Genomic DNA, 18,999 nt, shown 5'->3' with positions numbered 1-18,999 from the left:
TGCCAGCTCCGCCTCCCGGGTTCACGCCATTCTCATGCCTCCGCCTCCCGAGTAGCTGGGACTACAGGTGCCCGCCACCACGCCCGGCTAATTTTTTGTATTTTTAGTAGAGACGGGGTTTCACCGTGTTAGCCAGGATGGTCTCGATCTCCTGACCTCGTGATCCACCCACCTCGGCCTCCCAAAGTGCTGGGATTACAGGCGTGAGCCACCACGCCTGGCCCGAATATATTTTAACAAAAAATTTTACTTAGCCCAACACGCAGTCATTTCAAAACCTCCAGCCTCTTCACACTCCTCACTCGTGTGCCCTCCCACGTCACGAGTTCCGCAGCCCCACACGGGACAGCACAGGTCGACACAAACCAGCATCTGGGTTCAAGCACCTCTGCCTCTTCCCTAGGGAGCTGCTGTCCTCACACAACCACTGGGGGGCGCCGTTCAAACTCCACTTTAAGCTAAAACGCAACAGCAGCTGCGACCCGGAAAGGAAGGGGCTTCCAAATACCCACCCTCCTTCTGAAGGGAGTGACTCCTCCACAGCCAAGTTCTGGAAGACACAGCAGCCGGGGGCCATGTGAAACAGCTGTGCCTTCAGCGGCTCCTGTGCCCTAGCGGTCCCCACTCCCACCCTCCCACAGGAGTCCTCAGGAGAACCTTCCGTGCAGGCCGGGCGCTGCTCCGCTCTAGGAAAGAAAGGGGCCTGGCAGAGTGAGGCGACTCCTCGTGCCCAGGAGAAGGGGGCAGAGTCAGGAGGACCGCGCGCTCTGCTCCGCCCGGACCCACTGTGCTCAGCCGTGAGGAGTTCCAATTTCACACCCGCAGAAATGCCCACCACGCACCACTCCTGGGACAGCTCAGGATGAATCCCATGGCCTCAAACATGCAGGCTTAAACCAGGGCCGGGGGCGGTGGCTCACGCCTGTAATCCCAGCACTTTGGGAGGCCGAGGCGGGCAGATCAGGAGATCGAGACCATCCTGGCTAACACGGTGAAACCCCGTCTCTACTAAAAATACAAAAAATTACCTGGGGGTGGTGGCGGGTGCCTGTAGTCCCAGCTACTCGGGAGGCTGAGACAGGAGAATGGCGTGAACCTGGGAGGTGGAGCTTGCAGTGAGCCGAGATTGCGCCACTGCACTCCAGCCTGGGCGACAGAGCCAGATTCCATCTCAAAAAAAAAAAAGATACCAAAACCAGGAGGCCTGTGCCACTTCATGGCCTCCCAATAGGGTCTTCAACTTGGCGCTGCCTGTCTACATCAGCCCCTTCCTTCCTACACAGTGACAGGGAGGTGTGGCTCCCTTCCACAGCCGCCATCTAAAATTAGGCTACGTTACAGGAAGACCTTATTTTCTGTTTCTTATGACTGGGTGCTTGTTTTACCAACAGGCTCAGATACTGTGACAGAAAACTGCCCTCTGAGGGGAGGAGAATCAGCGAGAGGAAAACACACACTGGTCCATCGGCCAGCAGGCCCTTGCCCGCCTCCCCGGGCCACCATGGTGAAACCTGCTACTCCCTCAGAAGCAATGACGAGGGGCTCAGCACCCCTCACCACCCCATCTCCTCCTCTCCTCAGGACACTTGTTCCTGATGCTTGACGGGAACAGAGAAGGCCCACATGCAACGTCACACTGAGGACCAAGAGGCCCAGGCCACACGGCAGAGACTGTATAAACCGGACGGTCTGCACCCAGACGCCCAACGTGCTTTCCACGGTCCACAGAAGATGAGCCGCGCTAGCTAGCAGTTAGATCCAGCCACAAATGAGCTGTTCAAAATGTGTGTCCCCCAAAAGAGTTATACTTTTGTTTTCATTTTTGAGACAGAGTCTCGCTCTGTCGCCCAGGCTGAAATGCAGTGGTGCCATCTCGGCTCACTGCAAACTCTGCCTCTCTGGGTTCAAGCGATTCTCCTGCCTCAGCCTCCCGAGTAGCTGGGATTACAGGTGCGTGCCACCAGGCCCGGCTAGTTTTTGTATTTTTAGTAGAGACGGGGTTTTACCAAGTTGGCCAGGCTGGTCTCAAACTCCTGACCTCATGATCCACCTGCCTCGGCCCCCCAAAGGGCTGGAATTACAGGCATGAGCCACCATGCCCCACCAAGAGTTATACTGCTTAAAAACTAGTGAGAAAATACACACCTGTAATCCCAGCATTTTGGGAGGCCAAGGAGGGCAGATCACTTGAGGCTGGCAGTTTGAGGTCAGCCTGGCCAATATGGCGAAACCCTATCTCTACCAAAAATACAAAAAAATTAGCCAGGCATGGTGGCGGGCGCCAGTAGTCCCAGCTAATCAGGAGGCTAAGGCAAGAGAATCACTTGAATCTGGGAGGCAGAGACTGCAGTGACCCAAGATTGTGCCACTGCACTGCAGCCTGGGTGACACAGCAAGACTGTCTCAAAACAAAACAAAACAAAACAAAAAAATTATGTAGCGATCACAGATCTGAATATGAAGGTAAAACAATAACACTTTTAAAAGAAAGCGTAAGTAAACGTCACAGTGACTGTGTAGTAAGCAAAGATTTATTAAGTGGGACACAAAAGTGCTAATAAAACATAAAAGAAAAATGGATTAGCTCAACTATAGCAAAATTAAAAACATCTGTTCTGGCCAGGGGCTGTGGCTCATGCCTGTAATCCCAGAACTTTAGGAGGCCAACGTGGGTGGATCACAAGGTCAGGAGTTCGAGACCAGCCTGGGCAAGATGGTGAAACCCTGTCTCTACTAAAACTACAAAAATTAGCTGGGCGCCATGGCAGGTGCCTGTAATCCCAGCTACCTGGGAGGCTGAGGCAGGAGAATCACTTGAGCCTGGGAGGCAGAGGTTGCAGTCAGCCAAGATGGCACCAATGCACTCCAGCCTGGGCAACAGAGCTAGACTCCATCTTGACAAAAAAAACAGAAACAAAAATCTGTTCCTCAAAAGCTGAAAAGGAGACCCACAGAGCAGGAAAAAAGATCTGTGATACCCACACCCCATAAGGGACTCATATCGAAAGGACTCCTGTAATTAGTGAGAATAAGACAGAGGACCCAACAGACCAGGGGCAGGCCAAATCCTGCCAATCCTGCGCAGCCTGTTTCTGAAAATTGTTTCACTGGGACACAGCCATGCTCACTGACCCGCGTGCCTTTGGCTGCTTCTGCAGCACAACAGCCGGGCTGAGCAGTTGCCACGGGGGCCGCGTGGCCTGCAACTCTTCTAGAGAAAAAGTCTGCAGACCCCTCCCACAAGCAGTGAGCAGGCAGAGGAGCTCCCACCCTGACGAAAGGTGCACGCCTTATTAGTCACCCGGGAAGCGCAAGTAAGAAGCACGTGGTATGGTCTCTGCACACCCCCCACAAGGTGAGCAGGAGAGCAGACATGGCCATGTGCTGCTGAGGTCAGGGAGCCCAGGAGCCACAGATGCCGGAAGCCAGTGACCCTGCAGCCCCTGCAGGAACTTGCAAGGCTGAAGGGACGTGCTCCCGATGACCATCCTGCTTAGGGCCGTACCATGCTCCCAAAGACATGGAATTCCTATAGCAGCTTCACCCTCAAAGCCAACAAGGGTAAACGGCCCACTGCCGCCAACGGGAGAATAAACCTTAAAGCCACAGCACGCTCTTGCAATAGAATCATAAAAGCAAACAATTTACAGCAACGCACAGAAATAGGGCTGAATACGGCCAGGCGTGGTGGCTCATGCCTGTCATCCCAGCACTTTGGGAGGCCGAGGCGGGCAGATCACCTGAGGTGAGGGGTTGGAGACCAGCCTGACCAACATGGTGAAACCCCGTCTCTACTAAAAAATACAAAACTTAGCCAGGCGTGGTGGCGGGCGCCTATAATCCCAGCTACCCAGGAGGCTGAGGCAGGAGAATCGCTGGAACCCGGGAGGCAGAGGCTGCAGTGAGCTGAGATCACGCCACTGCACTCCAGCCTGGGCGACAGAGCAAGACTCCGTCTCAAAAAAAAAAAAAAAAAAAAAAAAAAAAGGCTAAATCCACAAGCGCAACAGCAAGTGGAAGAAGCCAGGCACAGGAAGGACCTCCCTGTGTGGGGGAACTTAAGGAAGATACAGGGCCGGTGGAGAGCTGGCTGCTGTCAGGGGCCTGGGAGGACCCTGGGTGCGGGAGTGTTTTGTTCTTGCCTGAGAAAAGGGCCGTGGGAATGGTCAGTTTGAAAAACCTGCTGGCTGTGCACTTACAACATGGGCACTTACTTGTGGGTATATTATGTTGGCAAAAAGACTTAAGCTCTGTAAAATATTTGAAGAGGTTTATTCTGAGCCAGATAAGAGTGACTAACAGCCCGTGATGCCGCCCCAGGAAGCCCTGAGAGCATGTGCCCAAGGGCCGGGTTTATGCATCTTGGGGAGACAGAAGACATCAACCCTACATGCAAGATGCCGCTTCAGTCAGGAGACGTGGGACGGCTCTAAGCGGGAGACGGGCGGGCTTCCAGGTCAAAGTAGATGCAAAGATCTTCTGACTGGCAGTTGTTTGTTTGAAAGAGTTATTATCTAAAGACTTGGAATCAATAGAAAGGAATGCCTCGGCTTAAGATAAGGGGCTGTGGAGACCAAGGCTTTATCAAGCAGATGAGGCCTCCAGGCAGCAGGCAGCAGACCTCACAAGGTGCCAGACTCCGAGTTAATTCCCTCCTGCACCAGGGAAAAGACCTGGGAAGGGAGGAGATTCTCTACAGGGTGCGGACTTTCCCCACAAGACACAGTCCTGTAGAGCCATTCTGAAATATGTCAAAGAAATCTATTTTGGGGTAAAATACTCGGATTTCTTTCAGGGCCTGCCACCTGTCATGTGATGCTACACTAGAGTCAGGCTGGAATGTGGTGTGCTGTCGCTGCTATAAAAAGTCCGCCTTTGTCAGAGTCTGTTTAATGTGAATGCTGGTCAGCTGGGCCTCAGTTCCAAAGCGAGGGGCCTAATGAGGCCTGCCTGACCTCCCTAACCATGGCCTGAACTAGATTTTCAGGTTGACTGAGCAACGCCTGAGGCTGAGAGAGGGGGTCCGTCAGTTGGCTGAAGGCTGAGAATTTAATTTTTGCTTCACAATTACACTTCAGCATGCTGAGCGGACTTTCCAGTAGCAGGGGCAACACGGAAAGCACGTCCACGTGAGCCACTGGACACCTCCTTCATCTGACCTTCTCCCAGACTCTGCCTGTCCCTCTACTCCAGCCCCAACTAGCTCGAAATACGGGGGCTACAGAAATCCTGAGGGTGGGGGACAGGTGGGGAGAGAACATGGCCTCCTCAGGGGTGCTGCAAAGGTGAACGGGTTCCAAAACCCTGCCGAGACATTCACTTCTATAATTTCTATCTCTACAGCTAAAGATGTTGAGCAACATTTGAAACCACAGTCGTCCTGACAGGAAAGTCAGCTGGAACAGGGAGACTGCTCGGGCAAGGCGGGCAGGGCGGTGTGGGCTCATCCCAGGAAGGTCAGGAGCTACTGCAGGGCCAAGCCCCACCCCCACGTAATGGATGCTAACCAGCACGCACTCCTCCAAGACCCCAGTCTGCCCATCAGACACCTCCACAGGGTGCCACATCCCAAGGCCTCTCCAGGAGGCCCGCGGCGGGGTACAGACCTGCCTGGGAGCAGCAGCAGGGCACCATGGTCGGGCTCCTCCATGGCGTCCAGGCACTCAGAGGGCACGGCCGAGCCGCCGGCACTGTCTGCGTCCCCTTCAGGTTGCAGCTCAGGGTGCACCAGGGTGCTGGTGTCCTCGTCCGTGAAGGTCTCACACTCACTGTAGGTGCTCTCGGAGCCCATGTACGCGCTGTCCGTCACCTCGTTGGCCTAGGAGAGAGTGCGCCAGCAGTCAGCGGGCACAGGCTGGGAGGGGAACTGCGAACGCCCCACACCTCACTGCTGCAAGGCCCTGGAGAGGGCAGTGTGGAGGGAGGGGGTCTGACGCCTGAAGTCCCAACTGTGTCTAAGCAGAGACATTACTTATAAAACACAATTCAGGCCGGGCGTGGTGACTCACGCCTGTAATCCCAGTACTTTCGGAGGCCTCGGTGGGTGGATCGCTTGAACCCAGGAGCTCAAGACCAGCCTGGCCAACAAAGTGAAACTTGTCTCTACCAAAAATACAAAACTTACCCAGGTGTGGTGGCACCTGCCTGTAGGTCCCAGCTACTCAAGAGACTGACGGAGGAGCTTGCCCAGGTGCGGTGGCACCTGCCTGTAGGTCCCAGCTACTCAAGAGACTGACGGAGGAGCTTGCCCAGGTGTGGTGGCACCTGCCTGCAGGTCCCAGCTACTCAAGAGACTGATGGAGGAGCTTGCCCAGGTGTGGTGGCACCTGCCTGTAGGTCCCAGCTACTCAAGAGACTGACGGAGGAGCTTGCCCAGGTGTGGTGGCACCTGCCTGCAGGTCCCAGCTACTCAAGAGACTGACGGAGGAGCTTGCCCAGGTGTGGTGGCACCTGCCTGTAGGTCCCAGCTACTCAAGAGACTGACGGAGGAGCTTGCCCAGGTGTGGTGGCACCTGCCTGTAGGTCCCAGCTACTCAAGAGACTGACGGAGGAGCTTGCCCAGGTGTGGTGGCACCTGCCTGTAGGTCCCAGCTACTCAAGAGACTGACGGAGGAGCTTGCCCAGGTGCGGTGGTACCTGCCTGTAGGTCCCAGCTACTCAAGAGACTGACGGAGGAGCTTGCCCAGGTGTGGTGACACCTGCCTGTAGGTCCCAGCTACTCAAAAGACTGACGGAGGAGCTTGCTTTTTGTTTTTTGGGGTTTTTTTTTTGAGACAGCGTCTCATTCTTATCGCCCAGACTGGAACGCAGTGGCATGATCTCAGCTCACTGCAACCTACGTGGCCTGTGTTCAAGTGATTCTCCTGCCTCAGCCTCCTGAGTAGCTGGGAAGACAAGCATGTACCATCATGCCTAGCTAAGTTTTGTATTTCTAGTAGAGGCGGGGTTTCACCATGTTGGCCAGGCTAGTCTCAAACTCCTAACCTCAGGTGATCCACCCACCTCAGCCTTCCAAAGTGCTGGGATTACAAGAGTGAGCCACAGCGCCAGCCAGGAGGACCATTTGAGCCCAAAAGGTCGAGGCTGCAGTGAGATGTGATCACACCACTGTGCTCCAACCTGAGGGATAAAGACCCATCTCAAAAAAATTAATTAATTAAAAACAAATATAATGGCTGGCCGCAATGGCTCACGACTGTAATCCCAGCACTTTGGGAGGCCGAGGCAGAAGGATCACCTGAGGTTGCGAGTTCGAGACCAGCCTGACCAATATGGAAAAACCCCGTCTCTACTGAAAATACAAAATTAGCCGGGCGTGGTGGCGAACTCCTGTATCCCAGCTACTCAGGAGGCTGAGGCAGGAAAATTGCTTGAACCAGGGAGGTGGATGTTGTGGTGAGCTGAGATCACTCCATTGCACTCGAGCCTGGGCAACAAGAGCAAAACTCTGTCTGAAAAAAATAAATTAAATTAAAATAAATAAATACAGGCCGGGCGCAGTGGCTCACGCCTGTAATCCCAGCACTTTGGGAAGCCAAGGCAGGCAGATCACAAGGTCAGGAGTTCGAGACCAGTCTGGCCAAAATGGTGAAACCCTGTCCCTACTAAAAATACAAAAATTAGCCAGGTGTGGTGGCGGGCACCTGTAGTCCCAGCTACTCGGGAGACTGAGGCAGAAGAATCGCTTGAACCCGGGAGGTGGAGGTTGCAGTGAACTGAGATCACGCCACTGCACTCCAGCCTGGGCGACAGAGCAAGACTCCGTCTCAAAAATAAATAAATAAATAAATAAATATAATTAGCCAAGTGTGGTGGCACATGCCTGTAATCCCAACTACTCAGGAGGCTGAAGCAGGAGAATGGCTTGAACCTGGGACGCAGATTTTGCAGTGAGCTGATATCACGCCATTAAGCTCCAGCTTGGGCGACAGAGTGAGCCTCTATTTCAAAAATGAAAATAAAATGAATAAAACACAATTCAACTTTTTTTTTTTTTTTTTTTTTTTTGGAGAAGGAGTTTTACTCTTCCTGCCCATGGAGTGCAGTGGTGCAATCTCCAGTCACTGCAACCTACACCTCCCGGGTTCAAAAGATTCTCCTGCCTCAGGCTCCTGAGTAGCTGGGATTATAGGTGCATGCCACCACGCCACTAATTTTTGGGTTTTTAGTAGAGATGGGGTTTCACCACGTTGGCCAGGCCAGTCTCAAACTCCTAACCTCAGGTGATCCACCTGCCTCGGCCTCCCAAAGTGCTGGGATTACAGGCGTGAGCCACCATGCCTGGCTGAATTCAACTTTTTTTTAAATGAAAAATAGGTACATGTCTGAGAGCAGAAAACAAGGTACTCTGAGTAATTTTTGTTGTTGTTGTTTGAGACAGTGTCTCTCTTTGAGACCCAGGCTGGAGTGCAACGGTGTAATCTCAGCTCACTGCAGCCTTGATCTCCTGGGCTCAAGTGATCCTCCCACCTCAGCCTCCTGAGTAGCTGAGACCACAGGTAAAAGCCACCATGCCTAATTTTTTGAAATTTTGTAGAAATGGAGTTTTGCCTTGTTTTCCAGGCTGTCTTGAACTCCTGTGCTCAAGTGATCCACCAGCCTTGGCCTCTCAAAGTGCTAGAACTATGGGTGTGAGCTACTGAGCCTGGCAGAGTAATTTCTTTTTTATTTTAATAAAATAGAGACAGGATCTAGCTGTAGCTGGGAACTACAGGTGCCACCACACCTGGCTCAGTTGTTTGTTTGTTTGTTTATTTATTTTGAATCAGGGTCTCACTCTGTTGCCCAGGCTGGTCTTCCACTCCGCACCTCAAGTGATCCTCCACACTGCTCAGATGACAGGTATGAGCCATCGCAACCAATTGTTTTCACTGTTTTTACTGCTGTGTTTTTTTTTAGATAGAGTCTCACTGTGACACCCAGGTTGGAGTGCAATAGTGCGGTCTTGGCTCACTGCAGCTTCAAACTCCTGGGCTCAAGCAATCCTCCTACCTCAGCCTCCTGAGTAGCTGGGACTATAGGTGTGAGCCACCACACCTCGCTGATTTTGTATTTTTTTGTAGAGATGGGGTTTTGCCATGTTGCTCAGGCTAATCCCAAACTCCTGAGCGCAAGTGATCTGCCTGCCTTAGCCTCCCGAAGTGCTGGGATTATAGGCATAAGCCACCACACCCAACTTGTTTTTACTCTTAAGTATCTAGCATCTAGCACAGGACCAGGTATAGGTAGATGGTAAATATTTGTGGATCATACAAATGAACACAAAACTAAAGAACTATTAAACAGAACTTTTTTTTTCTTTTTCTAATTGTTCTTGTTTTTTGAGACAGGGTCTCACTCTGTCACCCAGGCTGGAGTGCAGTGGCACCATCTCAGCTCACTGCAACCTCTGCCTCCCGGATTCAAGTGATTCTTGTGTCTCAGCCACCAAAGTAGCTGGGATTACAGGCATGCACCACTGTGCCCAGCTAATTTTTGTATTTTTTGTAGAGACGAGGTTTTGCTATGTTGCCAAGGCTGGTCTTGAACTCCTGGCCTCAAGAGATCTGCCCACCTCAGCCTCCCAAAGTGCTGGGATTATAGGCGTGAGCCACCGTGCCCAGCCAACATTTTCAATTTATAATTTCAACCTTAATGAAAATGAAATTGCTGGTTAGGAAAAGTGGCCAACATTTCATGCTCAGAAGACTCTGAGGTTAACAATTTGCAAATAAACAAGATCTCAGAAAAGCTGCAGTCCCAGCAGAAAAAGATGCCCTTTGCACTCTAGTTCTAGTATCGTAAGAAGCAGACAAAGTGGCTGGGTGCCGTGGTTAATGCCTGTAATCCCAGCACTTTGGAAGGCCGAGGCAGGTGGATCACAAGGTCAGGAGTTCGAGACCAGCCTAGCCAATATGGTGAAACCCCATCTCTACTGAAAATACAAAAATTAGCCAGGCGTGGTGGCACGTGCCTGCAGTCTCAGCTACTCGGGAGGCTGAGACAGGAGAATCGCTTGAACCCAGGAGGCAGAGGCTGCAGTGAGCCAAGATCATGCCACTGCACTCCAGCCTGGCAACAGAGCAAGACTCCATCTCAAAAAAAAAAAAAAGAAAAGAAAAAAAAGAAATAGACAGTGTGCTAAGACCTGCGAGGGCTACCAGAGGGTCCCACCCCAGGCTGCACCCACCTGAGCCTCACTGGAAGAGACGTGAAGGGCCAGGCCGAGCTGCCAGGAGCCTGGCGCACTTGCGGGAGGCCGCAGTTCCATCTTTGGCCCCTTTATTAAAAGCCGTGTGACCTCAGACGCATGACTCAACCACCTGGAGCCCTGCCGCAAACGGGGGTTATAAATTCTCGTCTCACAAGGTGGCCACCTCATGGAACCAAGAAAGACAACCCAGGAAGGTGCTTTTCAAAGCACAGAAACAAGGACTGCAGGGTGCGAGTGTCACTGGTGGGTGGGAAATCCCTGCCAGCTGCTTCTAAAGCCACAAGGGAACAGGGAGTGCTGTGGAGTGTACCTACTCTGGGTGTCCAATTATAATCTCCCCTACAATCTAAGGAAGTAATTCATAAAAACTAAGTCATTCCTCAAGAGCATCCACTGTAACATCCAGAACCAGGAGAGCTCTGTAAGAAACCCCAGCTCTCGTATTACTCACCGTCCCTGGGCAGCTCCCACTCCTGCAGGACGGCAGGGCCTAGGGCCCACTCAGGACAGGGCTGGCCTGTGCTGGGCCTGCGGGACGCCAGGCAGGAAAAGGCGGGAGTGGCCAGGAAAGCAGGCAGGCCCAGGATGTCTGTCAGAGGCTGGGCCTGTGGGGAAGGCATGACGGGGCAGGACGCGAAGCCCAGCGCACAGGTCCGAGACGGTTTGAGGGCAGTTGCCAGCTACCCCAACAGGACTGCACACTCACAGGGGCCACACTGCCCCAGAGTCATCAGTGACAAAGACTCACCGCAGGGGCACCAGGAAGACCCGCCGCTGACTCTAAAAAGTGTGGTTATTACAACATCAGGTTCAGTGGTTCAGTACGTAGCCTAAAATTTCTTTTTTCTTTTTTTTGATAGAGTCTCGCTCTTGTCACCGAGGCTGGAGTGCAGTGGCGCCATCTTGGCTCACTGCAACCTCTGCCTCCCAGGTCCAAGCGATTCTCCTGCCTCAGCCTCCCAAGTAGCAGGGATTACAGGCGCCTACCACAATGCCTGACTAATTTTTTTTTTTTTTTTTTTTTGAGACGGAGTCTTGCTCTGTCACCCAGGCTGGAGTGCAATGGTGTGATCTCAGCTCACTGCAGCCTCTACCTCCCAGGTTCAAGTGATTCTGCCTCAGCCTCCTGAGTAGCTGAGATTACAGGCACGCGACACCACACCCAACTAATTTTTGTATTTTTAGTAGAGACAGGGTTTCACCATGTTGGTCAGGCTGGTCTCGAACTCCTGACCTTGTGATCTGCCCACCTTGGCCTCCCAAAGTGCTGGGATTACAGGCCTGAGCCACCATGCCCAGCCTAAAATTTTTTCTTTCTTTCTTTCTTTCTTTTTTTTTTGAGACAGTCTTGCTCTGTCACCCAGGCTGGAGTGCAGTGGCGCAATCTCGGCTCACTGCAAACTCCACCTCCCGGGTTCAAGCAATTCTCCTGCCTCAGCCTCCCAAAGTGCTGGGATTACAGGCATGAGCCACCGCGCCTGACCTTGGACCAGCTTTTAAAAAGTCAATGGACTGGTACTTCTGACAGATGCCCGATGCCCTTCCCTGGCCAGTGTGGACCCTAAGTCCCCAACAGAAAGCACGATGTTTCTAAGAACAAACCCACACCTTCTCTCAAACAGCTCACGGAGCCCTGAGCAGAGCATCTGTCCTCCCACGAAGGGAGGGAGGTCCGGGCAGTGGGGCCTGCTTATTTCACCAAGTTCCTGTTAGACCTGTAGCTGAGGATGGTGCCCCTGCAGGCAAAAGCCAGTGCCGCCTTAGAGCCACCTGTGCCTCCTCAGAGCTTAGACAGGATGGTTTGGGATGGAAAGAATTCTCCACGGACACAGGAACAATGTGGCAGATGCTACACAAACTCAGACTCCCCGTAAGCTGGATGCCAGGGCACCCTGCCAAGCCTGGAACTCACATGCTCCGCTCTGGACCCACCTTCACCTTCTCATTTCTAAAGTAAGCCTGAGGGCCACACGCAGTGGCTCACTGTAATCCCAGCACTTTGGGAGGCCAAGGTGGGTGAATCACTTGAGGCCAGGAGTTCGAGACCAGCCTGGCCAATATGGTGAAACCCTGTTTCTCCTAAAAATACAAAAATTAGCTGGGTGTGGTGGCGGGCGCCTGTAATCCCAGCTACTCAGAAGGCTGAGGCATGGAATCACTTGAATCTGGGAGGTGGAGGTTGCAGTGAGCCAAGATCGCACCACTGCACTCCAGCCTGGGTGACAGAGTGAGACTCCATCTCAAAAAACAATTTAAAAAATAAAAAATAAAGTAAGCCGGGCCTCCCTGCCATTGCAGAGTGGCTCCGTGCACTGTAGATCCCACAGAGATGAACAGTTCCACTCCTCAGCGGCTTCGGTGACTGCATCCACCCCTTTATTTGCTCTGGGGTTGTGGACGTCCACTTCCATGCCATCGCCATCGATACTCAGAGCCCCTGGCCGGCTGGATGCCCTGGGGGTTCCAGACAGCTCAGCTCACAGGAGCCACCCCGCCTGCTCACTTCCCAATTCAGCCCTGCGGGTTGGTTTCTGCAGTTCAAGGCCTCCCTACATGGAGTTTTCCAGGGCAGCCATCACCTGCCTTTCCAGAGACAAAAACGTACGTCAGAGCACGGTGCCTGCTCACTCCCGGCCTCCTGGATAAAATGCAGTAACAGCTCACACCGGCCCCAGCAGTTTATTTTATTTGCCAGCCAGCCAGGACCTGGCCTTGCCCAGAAGCCATCAAGTCTATGCTACCAACTTTTTAACATTTTTACAAATTACCAATGTTAAGATGAACTCGCTTGAAAATCAAAGTGCATCTTAGAAAACGTCGCTATGTCTAAACGTTACATTCACTAATTAACAAGTCCCCTAAATCACCAGCGGACAGAGAAAAAGCCCGTTCAGGGCCATCAGTAACTCAAGTGGGGCCAACGCTGTCCCCGTCAAAGTTCCTTCTTCCCTGAGCCTCTCTCCACCACAGAAATAGGAATACTGGGCACAGTGCACACTACTGCCTCCTCTTACCCTCAGATGCTGGCCCGGGTGGCCTCACAGGCTGGGCCTGGCTCTGTACACACCTTCAGGAAGGGCATGCTATTGGAGACCAGCTCCCCATCGTGTCTCTGTCCCAACCGGGTCACTGGCTTTTCTCAAACGACAGTGTCACCTTCCTACTTGCTTGTCATGCTGGGGTTTCTGCAAAGCCTGTGCGCTCACCTGGAGGCACATCACCACCTAGGAGAAAGTTTAACCTGCTCCCAGACACGCTCTAATAAACCTCCTGCTGGTGTTGCCCAGGGAGGGGAAGGCAAAGTTCAGGAAGTGTCCTTGCTGGTTGAAAAAACGGTTAGTCAGTCAGGGCTGAAAACAGAGTGGCTTTTGTTTTTGGCTTCCTAAGCTGATAATGGTTTGCACAAAAGACACATTTCCCTATCATTTCACTAAGGCAGCTCTTTGCTCCAGACATCGCCAGTAGTGGGAGAAGGAGGGAGGAGGGGGGAGAGAGCACGGCCCGACGATTCTGTGAGATGCACCTTACACTCCCTGACTTTCCCTTCGCTCTTCCAGAAACCCGACAAACAGCCCCACCACCCCCCGGGCTCCACCTGCTCAGATCCTCAGACATCACCATGCCCAGGAACTCAGCGGCGCCACAGTCCATCCCCTTCCACTCTCCCCACTTACTCAGACACCACAGCAGCAACTGTCCCGTTATAAGCTGCCTGCCGAAAGGATCCTTGGGAAAACAGTGCGAGCCAGCAGACCCACTAGCTCGGCCATGACTAACTGCACATTTTACCCGACCACCCCAGTGTGAGCACTGCGATGCTCCCAGTAAAGAGAAATGGGTCTAACTGGAACCATTCAGAATATCAATCAATCAACCAGTCAACCAATCAATCAAAGGTTTATTTACCTGAAGACTACCAGTGGAGGGTCCCCGAATAGGGTATCTGGATGGAACACATACTCCCTACTCATATCTTTATTAGACTTTTTTTTTTAAGATGACATGATGTGCAAGCTGTTTTTTAAAAGAGCAAATTTTCCATAAGTTTCACAGTATCGAACTCCACTTTGTGGAAAATTACATCCCACCCTTAAAAAGCAAAGCAAGACATGGAGGAAAGGTAACTGCGTATTCACTAAGGGAAAGAGGCGCATCTGAAAAGGCTGCATGCCAGATGGTTCTAGCTCCGTGGCGTTCTGGAAGAGGCAGAGCTGTGGAGACACGGAGGATCGGTGGTTGTGGGGGCTGGTGTGAGGGATGAGCCGGCACTGAATCGACTCTGTGACACTATAATCGTGGACCTGTCAAAACACGGAATACACACCACCAAGAGTGAACCCTCAGCTACGGACTTTGGCTAATACTAACATATCAGGCCGGGTGCGGTGGCTCACGCCTGTAATACCAGCACTTTAGGAGGCCAAGACGGGTGGATCGCTTGAACTCAGGAGTTTGAGAGCAGCCTAGGCAACACGGTGAAACCCCATCTCTACAAAAAAAATACAAAAAATCAGCTGGGCGTGGTGGTTACTGAGTGTGGTCCCAGCCACTGGAAAGGCTGAGAAAGAAGAACACTTGAGCGCAGGAGGCGAAGGTTGCGGTGAGCCAAGATCGAGACTGTACCACCACACTCCAGCCTGAGTAATAGAGCAGACTGTCTCAAACAAAACAAAACAAATAATTATGTATCGTGATCCTGGAATGGTCTACACTATGTTCCATTTTCTGTAAACCTAAAATTGCTCTAAAACATGAAGCATATTCATTTTTTTAAGTCAAAAAACTTTCTTCCATTCTAAAAAAGAAATCAGGATCTAAAAATATGAGAAGGATTCACTCTGATATGTCAGGTGCCCACCCTTCTGAAGTGACAAGCGTGAGGCTCGGCCACACCCTTCAGACCACGTGGGCCTTTAAGGATAAAATGCACTGGTGCCTTTGGTGCCTCGAGTAACGTCACTCAAGGTTTCCCTGCCCAGGGCTGCCATAACGAACTAGCACAGACCACGGGGCGTGAAGAAACACCAGTTTATCCTCTCAGTTCTGGAGGCCCGAAGTCCAAAGCCAAGGTGTGAGCAGGGCTGGCTCCTGCCTAAGGCTCTAGGAGAGGATGCATCTTTGCCTCTGCTGGCTTCTGGGAGCCCCAGGAGTTCCCTGGCTCTGGTCAGTCTCTGCCCAGTCTTCCTATGGTCTTCTCCCTGTGTGTCTCTCCCGTCTTCCAGGGACACCTGTCACTGGATTTAGGGCCCAAACCAGCATGATATCACCTTGAGATCCTTAATGAACTACATCCGCAAAGACCCTTTTTCCAAATAAGGCCACATCCACAGCTGCTGGGTGGACATATCTTTTGAGAGGCCACTCTTCAGCCACTGCACCATACATAGGATATAAACAATCAACAATGCCCTAACAAACATGAGAGGGGAACAGAAAGACAGATACACGTGAGAAAGAGTGCACAGGCACATGAACGCCCAGGCACACACAGTTCCCCGGACGCTGCAGACCAAGGGCTCTGGGTTACCCTGCAGAGCCTTGGGCATCTCCTCGTGAAGAAGCCGGGTCCTTCTCAGGGCACAGGAGCCGCCGTCTGTAGTCCTGGGGTCTCCCAGCACGTTCTGCACACTGCAGCCATGCGAGAGGGTCCAACTCCCACCACACGCCCTCTTAGCCAGCACCTCACTGCTGCCTCACGTGCAGAAAGAGCACACCAAGGCCAAACATGGGACCCACGGTGGGCGCCCTGGCCCCAGAAGCTGCAGCCCAGCTGATAACTGGGACACCGCCGTAAGGTAGAACCACCCCCAGGGTCTGTGTGGGCAGAAGTGAAGCTGCCCACCCAAGGGTGAGGGTGACTCATCCCTGGGGCAGCTTCTCGGAACAGGGAACTGAGTATAATCCCGTGGCTCCCACGGTACAGTGGCGTCCAAAAGCAACTCAAAAACTACCCTGTGCCAGCCTCAGCTTTCGAGGAGTCAGGGCTCAGAGGACTGACATGAGAAGCCCAGGCCCTACCGGCCAGCAGCTCAGCCCCACTTCTGGTACCCTTGCTCAGCAGCAGGCTGACCAGGACTGGCGGCTGCCACCTCCACCTTCCCGGCGGCCCCCAAGGGCTCAAGTTCAACTTCATGCATTTTCTGCTGCAGCCACGTGGCTCTCCTGGAATCTAACCCTCCAGACTGGCGGACATGGTTACGCTCTGTCGACCACGGCTGTGCTCGAAGACCCTCTCCCCAGCTATGTTGAGAACAAGGGACCCACAGTGACAGGAGACACAGGAGACGTCACGTCACCATGACAACCCTGGCTGCATCTGGGAGCAGGGTGGAGGACAGCCAAGCAGGGGCAGGCATTAGTCAGGCATCCCCAAACACAGAAAATCATTTGCAAGTTGACAAAAGGAATCCTCCCAAGCCCTCTGCTCCGCCTGTGCCTGCCAGCCTGGCAGCGGGTGGTCGTGACATCACTGCCCACCCCACTTCTGCTGGCGACAGGCCCTGGGGGAGGATTCCTGCCCAGGCTGAGAGGGCGTGTGGGACAGACAACTGTGGGCCTCCCGTCACAGCCACAGAGCCCCACGGTGCACACAGGGCGGGAGGCCCTTCCTTCACGCCAGCTTCTACGGAAGACAGCCCGGAGGCAGGAGGCACGAGCTGTAGGGCATAAAGGAAGAGGTGGATGCCAGACTTCCCCCAAGCTCCTGGGTGAAAACCACTTGCCTCATAGGTGACGAAGTCATCGAACTCGTCCGGGCAGGCCAGGGGCTCCTCATCTTGGGCAGAAGCGACGCCACCGTAGCACTGGCCATCGGGATCTGCAGGGAGAAGACCTCGTGCTCAACAGGCCACCCATAGCCACCCAGTGACAGGACCCCTGGCGGCCTCGGGACTCCCTGGGAAGGAGGCCCCCAGGGACAGATGTGTGGGAGTTGGGGGCCCTGGGGGGGGTCAAGACAAGCAAGGGAGTGAGCATGAGAAATCCAGGGAGAGAAAACAGCCTTGCCAACGGGTCAGAGATGCGTTGCCCACAGGAACAAGGCTTCTGGAGAGAATTCTGAGGAGGAGATGCAGAAGTAGGAGATAAACTTTTTATTTCTTAAAAGAAGCAGACAGCACTGCAAAAAAAAAAAAAAAAAAGAGCAAGACATTGAGCTCCGTAAAACTGTCCATGGCCTTTAAAAAGTGTTAGGTACCAATCAGATTTAAACCTTTAAAAACATTTACATGAGAAGGTGTAGGTATGATGAAATAATACAAAAACAACATCTTTTCCTGGGTGCTGGGTTCACGCGCAGTTTTCATTTTATTTTCTTTTTTTGCTTATCTTCTATAATCAATGTTCTATGAGAAAAACTTTAAAGGAAAAGCTATCTTCTCATGAGAGACAGGCTATAATTCTTACGTCAGCTACAGTCATCACTTTGCAAACACAACCAATCCCGCAGCACCTGCCTCTCCTCCTGTAGGAAAAGGCACTGGCTTCCAGCCTCTCAGTGACATTCACAGGTCAAAGCACCTTCCAGGGCTTGTGAGTGACAGAAGACACTTAGGTGTCTTCACACTGTCTCACTATTAATTCAACTACTTGCTTAAAATACACCAGCTACTTATAAAATAGCATTACTTAATACCTTTAACACAATCTATTCTAATGTCAATCACTTATTTTAAAAGTGAAGGTTGGGGCCAGGCACGGTGGCCTATGCCTGTAATCCCAGCACTTTGGGAGGCTGAGGCAGGTGGATTGCTTCAGCCCAGGTGATTGAGACCAGCCTGGGCAACATGGTGAAACCCCATCTCCACAAAAATACAAAAATTAGGTCGGGTGCAGTGGCTCACACTTGTAATCCCAGCACTTTGGCAGGCTGAGGCAGGAGGATCATTTGAGGTCAGGAGTTCAAGACCAGCCTGACCAACATGGTGAAACCCCATCTCTACTAAAAATAGTAAAAATTAGCTGGGCATAGTGGCGAACACCTGTAATTTCAGCTAATTGGGAAGCTGAGGCAGGAGAATCACTTGAACCTGGGAGGCGGATGTTTCAGGGAGCCGAAATCACACCACTCTGCACTCCAGCCTGGGCGACAGAGCAAGACTCCATCTCAAAAAAAAAAAGAAAGAAAGAAAAGAAAAGAAAAAAATCAGCTGGGCATCGTGGGACACACCTGTAGTCTCAGCTACTCTGGAGGCTTGAGCCAAGGAGGCAGAGGATGCAGTTGGCCAAGACTGCACCACTACATTCCAGCCTGGGTGACAGAGCAAGACCCTGTCTCGAAGAAAAAAGAAAAGTGGAGACCAGGCATGGTGGCTCACACCTGTAATCCCAGCACTTTGGAAGACTGACACTAGAGGATTGCTTAAGTCCAGGAGTTCAAGACTGGCCTGGGCAATATAGCAAAGATCCTGTGTCTACAAAAAATAAAGATAAGGCCGGGTGTGGTGGCTCACGCCTGTAATCCTAGCACTTTGGGAGGCCGAGGCGGGCGGATCACTTAAGGTCAGGAGTTCTAGACCATCCCAGCCAACACAGTGAAACCCCATCTCCACAAAAACAATTAGCCAGGTGTGGTGGGGGCATGCCTGTAGTCCCAGCTACTCGGGAGGCTGAGGCACAAGAATCACTTGAGCCTGGGAGGTGGAGGCTGCAGTGAGCTGATATCATGCCACTATACTCCAACCTGGGTGACAAAGTGAGTCCCTGTCTCATAAATAAATACATAAATAATAAATTTAAAATAATAAAAAATAGGCCGGGCATGGTGGCTCACGCCTATAATCCCAGCACTTTGGGAGGCTGAGGTGGGC

At 52.3% G+C, this 18,999-nt stretch overlaps 1 protein-coding gene across 5 annotated transcripts in view; it reads right to left on the bottom strand.

Annotated features, from left to right (window-relative positions):
- Positions 1 to 18,999, bottom strand: part of RAB11FIP3 (RAB11 family interacting protein 3) — a 102,379-nt gene that overhangs the window by 35,849 nt on the left and 47,531 nt on the right. For 3 of the 5 annotated variants that reach the window (XM_024349623.2, XM_024349622.3, XM_024349621.2), the window contains exons 3-4: positions 16,915 to 17,009; positions 5,607 to 5,818 (exon numbers count right to left, since the gene is read on the bottom strand). In XM_024349623.2, coding sequence (XP_024205391.1) covers positions 5,607 to 5,818; positions 16,915 to 17,009 — 307 coding nt within the window. Of the gene's footprint in view, positions 1 to 5,606; positions 5,819 to 13,206; positions 13,468 to 16,914; positions 17,010 to 18,999 lie in introns of those variants that run through there. The other 2 variants (XM_063796383.1, XM_024349624.3) reach the window with 2 other exon arrangements.

Source organism: Pan troglodytes, chromosome 18, assembly GCF_028858775.2.
Source record: "Pan troglodytes isolate AG18354 chromosome 18, NHGRI_mPanTro3-v2.0_pri, whole genome shotgun sequence".
NCBI classification, from domain to species: domain Eukaryota; kingdom Metazoa; phylum Chordata; class Mammalia; order Primates; family Hominidae; genus Pan; species Pan troglodytes.
The sequence above is the reverse complement of the archived record's forward strand: the minus strand, read 5'-3'. Positions and strand labels throughout refer to the sequence as shown.